This window comes from Microchirus variegatus (genome assembly GCF_963457635.1).
Source record: "Microchirus variegatus genome assembly, chromosome: 15".
Classification (NCBI taxonomy): domain Eukaryota; kingdom Metazoa; phylum Chordata; class Actinopteri; order Pleuronectiformes; family Soleidae; genus Microchirus; species Microchirus variegatus.
Window position 1 is genome coordinate 20,108,396 of NC_139816.1, and position 8,773 is coordinate 20,117,168.

The 8,773-nt window shown below is 39.8% G+C and overlaps 1 protein-coding gene across 1 annotated transcript; it reads right to left on the reverse strand.

Annotated features, from left to right (window-relative positions):
• Positions 1 to 622: 622 nt before the first annotated feature.
• On the reverse strand, positions 623 to 7,979 carry LOC310937332 (leukocyte elastase inhibitor-like). The gene is made up of 10 exons (XM_083901562.1): positions 7,859 to 7,979; positions 7,259 to 7,449; positions 4,731 to 4,877; positions 4,244 to 4,384; positions 3,591 to 3,708; positions 2,655 to 2,797; positions 2,206 to 2,283; positions 1,998 to 2,087; positions 1,737 to 1,917; positions 623 to 1,642 (listed from the first exon to the last, which is right to left on the reverse strand). Exons 2-10 carry the CDS (start codon positions 7,442 to 7,444, stop codon positions 1,416 to 1,418), a joined length of 1,311 nt encoding a protein of 436 aa, XP_083757688.1. The 5' UTR covers positions 7,445 to 7,449; positions 7,859 to 7,979; the 3' UTR covers positions 623 to 1,415.
• Between the last annotated feature and the right edge of the window lie 794 nt (positions 7,980 to 8,773).

The following is an 8,773-nucleotide window of genomic DNA, read 5'->3' on the forward strand; positions in this document are numbered from 1 at the left end:
TCTCCATATACAGGTACCTATCATCTGTTCTCTGTCCAGTTGAGTGTCAGTGTCATAGTGAAAACAAGAGAAGAGGAACTTTTTTTTTTCTTTGAGGCCCCACCCTTGCCCTCCCTCCTCTAAAACTTGTGGTGCAGCTTTATCTGTGGCTTGGCAGAGATGTTGTAACATGAATCCAGTTAAGCGTCGATCTACAGTATAGGTGTGTGTGTGTGTGTGTGTGTGTGCGTGTGTGTGTGTGTGTGTGTGACACAAGACAAAAGACCTGTAAAAAAAGTCACCCACAATTCTTCAGCAAAAGTGAACAAGGGGCAACGTGAGGCTGTTGCGGACATTTGCAGTAACCTGGATTTGACCACCTGTTCTGTAGCTGTGTCCTGCTTCACAGTGAGGGACACTAGACACAGAGTGGAAAACAGATCTGCAAGCTTTATCTTGGCCAACATGAGAGTAATGAGGTCACAAGTCTACCATCTGCCACATTAGAGCAGAAGGTTCAGTCACTGTCTCAGTCTCATGAGCAGCAGCAGCTCCCTCTTCTGGCCTTCTGGTTATAACGTGAGGCACACATTTTTAAGCATCAGGAACACGATAAAAGAATAAAACAGGAAAACATGGCACATAGTGTATCTTTATTTGCTATAATGTGAAATTGCAACCTGTTTCAGCATAAGGACAGTGACTTTTAAAGGCTATTTTAAAAAAATGCAAGTAATCATCAACCTCTGGCATTCAGCACAAGCACATCTGCAAGCAACTCTTTCTTTTTGGTAGTTCCCGATGTAAAAGTGAAGGTTCACTGCATAGAGCCCACATTCCCAATTTTGAGGATTTTCCTGATGAAATGTTGCTTTAAAGCTAGAGCGGTGCATAAGATATGATTATAAACCCTGAAAGCCCCGAGTGTAGCTACATGCAGAGGTGGAAAAATTACTAAAATATTGTACTCAAGTAAAAGTACCAATACTTTGTTGAAATATTACTCAAGTAGAAGTAAAAAGTAGTTCATTTGCAATGTACTTAGTAGTACTTAGTAGTAGTAGTTACGTTGTTACTTTGCGTGGGGTGTGAGGGTAGTAGAAATATGACAAGGGCTCAGAAATCCAAAACTATTTTGGAGCTCACACGCCCGACGCGACACAGGATATTACGTCACTTTTGGCGCCACCCTCTATGTTCACGCGCCAGTGCTGGTGTTAATCACATCATCGTTCGTCTGGTTCATGGTGTATATTTCCCCCTGTATGTCTTCATTGTGCTGAATTTTTATTTTTTACTCAGTAACGGATAGGATTTTAAATTGCACTTAAAAAATACAAAATACACAAAAAAAAATATTCAATACAGTAACTTGAGTAAATATATTTCGTTACTTTCCACCTCTGGCTAAATGAGATTGAATCCTCCATTGAGGCTCACACAGGGGCACAAAAACGACCCGCAAACAGGACGCTCTTTTCGGTGTTATGTCGAATAAAGAAGAGGAAGGGGTGGTCTGCAATGAACACCTCAGGAATCATGATGTGGCGCTCCGATATGACTGCAGCAGTGGCAGCCGCAGCCTCAGTTCCCTTTTCATTTACGTCCACATGGGCCTTGTGGACGACTTTTGACAGCACCAAGTTGGTTGCTGGAGACATTCCTGTCAGCAGAACCAGTGGACACTTTTAACACAAATGCGACACTTCACTTGTCACTGTAGTTGTGCGTGCAATGTAATATAATGCATGCCTCACCAGAGAAGTCACTCTTGGAGATATCAAAAGCATCGACTATGCCCATGATCTTCAGGACATCGTTCATGTCATACGTCTCCTCCATCTTGAATCGCGGCAGACTCACCTCGATCTCAGTTTTACCCATTAAATCTGGACGAGTCCACTCCACGAATTTCTCATAGGTTAGCTCCTTCTCAAGCTGTGGCACACAAAATATCAATTATCACCCAGGTTTAAAAGAGTGCATTTGTTTTGTGTGAGTGTGCATTCATGGCATACCTTCTCCAGACCTGTTGTATCATCCTCTATCTCATCAGGCAAGAGGATGAGCATGCTTAGGTCCTTCCCCTCATACGGCAGCTCGAGAATCTGTCCCAGCCCATTGAATTTTAGTTGCATGTCATTTATAGATTATTTACTTCAACCTGAAAAAATCATTCTGGATCTCTGTTAGTAGTTATAGCCACGGAAAAAACATGGACATTACTTTGCAGTTGGCCTCAGGGATGGTGGCAAAGGACAATTCACTCTTCTGGCGCATCATTTTCACTGGCTTAGTATCATTCTGGAGACAGGAGGAAATTAGCTGGGATTAGCTTCATGTATAACAGTCCAACCGTATGGCATAGATTACACAAGACACACAATAAAAATACTTATATAAGACCTTGTTGTGAAGAATTACACTCTTATTGACATATGTACATCACCATTATTTTGAGCTTGTGGAGTTCATGAGAATTCATCTCTTGTATGTATTTATTAAATCCTCAGTTTCAGTTCTAATTTCTAACAGGTTGGTGTAAATAACAGGGACAATATTTACTTCATAAATCCTTTTTGCTGGAGTGACTTCATCAGATACAAAACAGCTCACTATCATGCAACATAATTTCACAAACCCAGAACGGCTGGTGTGTCCCCTTCCATTGTTACCTTGTTTAGTCTGAACTTAGCATCAATAGTAAAGTCCTCCTCGAACTGTTTGTCCCAGTTTCCTTTGAAGTAAATGGCATTGACCAGCACCAGCACGGTCGCGCTGTCCACCACGCCACTAGCCAGCAGGTCCTTGATTTTATCTGGTGAACAGTCAGTAATTTTAATTATTTTGATATTCATGTTCTATATTTTGTGTATTGCTTTGTCTTTGTCTATTTTTTTTTTAACTTTTTTTTTGTATTAACTTATTCTGTTCCTACAGTATTTTGTAATTATCACTTGTTGACCCCTGACCCCCTTGCAACAAGAGAATTTCCACAGTGTGGATCTAATAATCGACATTAATCGAAACACCGTTATCACTTGAGAGGAAAACGAGTGGAGACAAAATTCAAAAGGAACAAAATAACACACAATCGACATTATGGAAATAACTTTAAATTACACGAAACAGAAAATGATGTGTTCACTTAAGAGCAAGTCTCCAGGGGGTTTTTTTTCCATGAGGCTGTGCCAGACACCTGTTACCATTATGCTTTTTAGTCTGAGACCTTGGAGAGATAAAGGTAGATCCATCTCATTTTTATTAAGGAGCTAATTCTCTTTAAGTTGTAAATTCATGACTCACATGTAGGCAATGTAGAAATACTTAAATTGTTTAAAGGTGGTTTTGTAAGTTGAAGTTAAAAGTCTACAAAAAAAAGTCTTCATTCGCAATACAAACTCATTCCTCACCTCCCTGGGGCGTGATGAGAAACTTGGATATGCCTATCTTGTTAAGTCCATAAGCTTATAAAGTTCACAAATGATTCAAACGTCTGTGGTTGTAAACCTCACAAAGCTGGGCATGTATTACCACTGAAATTGAGATCCAGTTATTAGCAACATAGTGGATATGCATACATAAATAAGATGGGGTGTCCTAACACCTACCTTGAGTCTTTTTCTCCACCCAGCTGTTGATTTTGACCCTGGCCTCCTCCGCATTGAAATTAAAGTCCACAGACTCTAGCTCAGCACTATAGTGCTTTTTGGTTCCTGTTAAAAACTCCTGCAATCATAAACAGGAAAAACGATATATCATTGTAGGAAAGGGAAAACAATTGTATTCGGAAATGCATCAGTAATTCCCACTGCAAACATTCTGCAGAGATAAAAGTAGATGATAGATCTCCCCTCAGATTATAAAAATGAGATCAAAGAGAGAGAGTATATCGTATGAACAATGTCAATCATCACTGACTCCAATCAATGATGACAGACATTCACAGTTTGCATGTTCTCCCCACAGTCCAAAAACATGCACTATGGGGATTAGGTCAATTGGACACTCTAAATTAACTATATGTGTGAGAGTGAATGGTTGAATGGTTGTTTGTCTCTATGTATGATCTGTCCAGGGTGTACTCCTCTCTGTCAGCTGAGGATAAAGAAGATGGATGGAAGGATGACAAAAAAAGGAAACTTAATTAAGGAGGAGCAGTCTATCTGGGAAACTGTAGGTCATGTTGCAATTCCCAAACACTAACATGCATGACTGCGATACACACCCTTTCTAAATAATTTACTGGCAGACACACACACACCTCGAGAAACTGGAACCTCTGCTCCCCGTACAGTCTGTTGGCAACACTGAGGTTGTACGGCACATCTGGTTTGTTGAGTGTTTCCAGCAGTTTGCTGAGTTTGGCGTGGACGCTGTCCTCACTGTCCCGATTTTTCAGGCACTGCAAACAGCCAGAGAAGACCTGCGTGTTACATTAACACACTTCAGGCAGTAACAAGGGGACAAGACAAACATATCTTTTAAGTGAACATGGATCACATACCTCCTGTTAAGTCACGACTATCATTAGTGGACCTGACAACATCTATTTTTGACATCAACAAAAAACATTTCCATACACAGTTCACCCACCTTCATGTTGTTATAAACTGTCCTCCTAAGTGTGTGTACAATAGAACATTTGGCATGTCTGCTTCTAATGCATTAAGAAATCACTGGACAATAGCAGACAACAAATGGGAAATGTGCTCCTCAAAATCCCAGGTTTTGCTCATCACCCTTGTCACCTTGAGCAGATACGGTGGCAGTCTGCTGCTTTGCTGCATCTGTGACTGCAACTGCTGACGCATATTCATCTGTGACTGCATCGCAGACGGTTTCCCTTCTAGCATCTCTCCCTGCGGCGGCTGCTGTTTCTCCGTGAAGCAGAGAACCTACGGGAGCAAAAGGAAGTGATATCGCTTTGGGTTCATTATGGATTTATTTTAAGACCTCACCTGTACTGTATATATGGTAAAGCACACATAATTACAGAGGATGCACAAACATTACAAGAGAAACAAAAAAAAACAGAACGTTTAACTTAAACACAAAACAGAACACAATTCTAAGTTATGTAATGGAATCTCATCACAGCATTTTTGAGTTTAATTTGGTATCTGGGCAAAACTGTTGGGTATAGGTTATTGATTTGTCGTTACAAATAAAAAAGTGATTCATAACTTCTTGATCGTTTGGAAGTTGTACTCTACTAATTTAAGATGTTGCCATTCTGATGAAAGGTTTCTACTGTAATAATATTTGATACAGACGTGTGAGATAAGTGCTGACCCACATATGACAGAAAGAGAGGTGTGGATATATCAGACCATCATATGGTTTAATATAATGCTAGAGACTTTGTAGCCTTGCAACAGACAAAACTGTTTCTCATCAGGATCCCTAGAAATCTTGTTGTCAGTTGTTGACTTTCTAATAGTAAATGGTCTACTTTTATATAACATTTTTCTAGTCTTGATGAAGCTACTTTTACACTACAGTTTTTGCCATCATCCATTAACTCGTATCTATTCACATTTTTCTATATATTCATTCACTTCATTCACATTATATTCTTATTAATTCTTAACCCATTAGCAGCATTTCAAGGTGTGACCTTATAAAAAAATAAAGGAACACATTTTTCTGCGTCCCTTCTGAAGTCAATCAGGAAATTAGTATAAATTGAATATCCACTAGTGGGCAACTATGCTGGTCACCAAAACAACACTCAATTTGAGTGGAAGTCAGTAGCACATGATGTCTGTTTCCTCCCACTGTCCAAAAACGTCCAAAAATGAACAAGATTAGGATAATTTGACACTTGTCTCTGTATGGACTGTCGATCATGTCCAGTGTGCACCTTGCCTTTCACCCTATGTCAGCTGGGATTAGCTTCAGACTGTTAAGAACAGTTGATGAGTTCTCAGTATGAAAATGAGTATGAATAAGTATCAACTGTTTATCTGTTGACATGACACTGGATACTTGTTGATTACGATGGCAGCTCAGTGGTAGAGCGAGTTGTCTTTCTAATGGGTTTGAGTCCTGGCTCTGCTTAGAGCACCATGCAGATGTGTCCTTGGGCACTGGCAACGTGGGGTTAAGTGTATAAGAGTCTACGGTCACACCTTAAAACGCTGCTTATGGGTTAAGAATGAACAAGAATTAAATGTGTGTGGGGGGGAGAGATTAATAGATTTGTAACAGTCATCTCTTTAAACAGTAGAGAAAAGAATAGTGTCATGTTTATACAGTATCTCCGGTACAAGCCAAGACATGCATGAAAACGGGTCCTCACCCTGATGACTCTACTGCAAGATTACATCTCCAAAGTAAGAATCACTTACCAGTTAAATTCCACAGAAGTTAAATCAGAGGCTGTCAACACCTATGTTAAAAACCTTCACTACCACTCCCAGTGAAACTGTGAGTTCTTCCTTGTGTTAATGTGTACAAAGCTTGTGCTTTGGCTCACATCAGCTGAAGTGACTGTGTCTCACAAGCAACATGTAATGATCCATACCAGCGTATGGCATTTGGCTGCTTTGGTTTCTCTAAAATGTACATTTCATGCTTTAACTGCCTCAGTACACGTGTACTACTGTTGAACCATTAACTCACATATATCCACTGTTTTCTTTATTCTATCTTATTGTGAACTAGATAAATCTACTAACCTACGCTCAGCTTTGCACACTGTCATTACATATTAAGATTCAAATGTCAACCAAACTACACAGTGAGGTACCACCACAATCTAACATTCTTCCTTGTGTTAATGTGTACTTTTATGAGTTATGCTGCCCATAAATAGACAGACATAATAATAAATTCAATCATGAATTAGACCAATAAAGCCCTTCTGCCGTTGTTATACAGCCAGTCCCCTGTGAGCATGATAGAGCTTGAAACCTGAATTCACACCCTTCTCTTTTGCTCTTGATGCAGTGATAACGTGCCAAAAATACCAGTCAAGTCATGAACCAGATCCACCAACTTGCAACAGCAGATGAATTGAGGCCTACATTAGCATGACACTTTTCTCTCTGACTCTCGATCTATGTGTACATATTTGTATTGGTTACCTCTTTAGGACCTCTTTTCTGGCATTAACACTGGCCTTATCAGACCAAAACCTCATCATTTCTCATCAAGAACTGGTTTTGTTTAGGGCTAAGATTTAAAATATGGTTAGGTTAAGGTTAGGGTTAAAAGTCAATGCAGTGTCCCAAGAAGAATAGCTGTACAAACATTTGTGTCTGGGTGTTTGTACCTCTGATATCTGTGAGGCTGTGTTGCCTCCAGCTCCCAGCATCACCATAGCCAGAGCTGAAGAGATGCTGAAAGGAGAGAAGAAGACATTTGCCGTCTTGTCGACATCACTCAGCTGTTTGAGCAGATCCAGGCAGAAGGTGGTGTTGGACTTGGACAGAGAGACCGGTGGTGACAGTGATGCCATTGTGACTGAGAAAAGACAGCAGGGTGTTAATTTTTAAGTTGCGCTCCACACAGAATTGGTCAAACTTTTGTACCCTTGATAATGTAAATGAATAGCAACTGGTTTACAACTGTGTTATTATTCAGGTTTTGTGGTGCATGGCTACAGTATTTGATGATCATAAACACAAAGCTCACAGAAGGGTGGATATCCTGCATTTCAGGGAGTTTCACACAAATGACCTCAGTCTCTTTTTTTTTCCTTAAATTTCAAATGCATTTTACAAGACTGCTCAAGTGTGTCAGAGAAGCTAAAGTCAAACTGTTGTCTTTGGCACCCGAGTTTCATTTGCAAACAATTAACTATTTAAGTTTTAAAACGCATGCTCCCTCTGCTCAACTTAAATATCCTCTTCATCACAATAGTCTGACTTACCGCTGTTGTTTCTTCTTGAGGAATAGAAGCAACGATAAGGCAAGGTGCTGTACTTGCTCACAAACACTGCTCTTCGAGTCAGCAAATTATCCACATAAGCTTTCGGTTACAGAAGGAATTGTTCTGTTGGAGTCAAGACTTTAATATGTTGCAGGCTGACACTCCCAGGCTGAAGAAGGTGGCTTCAACTTGTGAATATGCTGAACGATCACACCCATCGCTCATTGGCACACCCATGCATATGAGGGAGTACGTTCTGCAGTCTTCTGCCAATGTATTTGGTGAGGATTTGCTTCACGTTCATCCCTGAAGAAGTACTATATGTGTGTGAATGTATGCAAGTTTGTGTGAATAGACACATACATTGATTAATGCATCGCTACATTTGAGCAGCAGTCTAAACATCAGTTTAGAAACACAATAACATCAGTTATGATGACATTAGAATTGTGAAATGTGAATCACTTTTAAGCACACACCCCTGCGGTCGAACCAAGAGAAAGTGCAGGGCTTGAGGAACCAGTTAACCCAAAGATCATAGGTTTACCTCACTCACCTGCTTCTCTGGGTTAAAACCATGCTTACCACTGAAATAAACTGTAGATTTAAACAGCATCAGAATCACTTTAATGACCCATTCGCAAGTAGTTATTGACACAAGAAATAACAATAAAATATGACTTGTATCTTGTTTTTCATCAGATTGCCCCCTCTGGTGTTACTATTTGTTACTACAAGATAACAAATTATAATTTTAGTAAATTCCATATGAAAAGTTGAAAAGGCTGTTTGTGTTAATGAACCCAAAACTAGGAATGATCTCCTAAATGCAGGGAGCTACAGTAGCTGCATTCTGGGTCAAACTGAACTAGAAGTTGATAGATTTAAAGCTATTTTAAAATGTACTTGATTGCC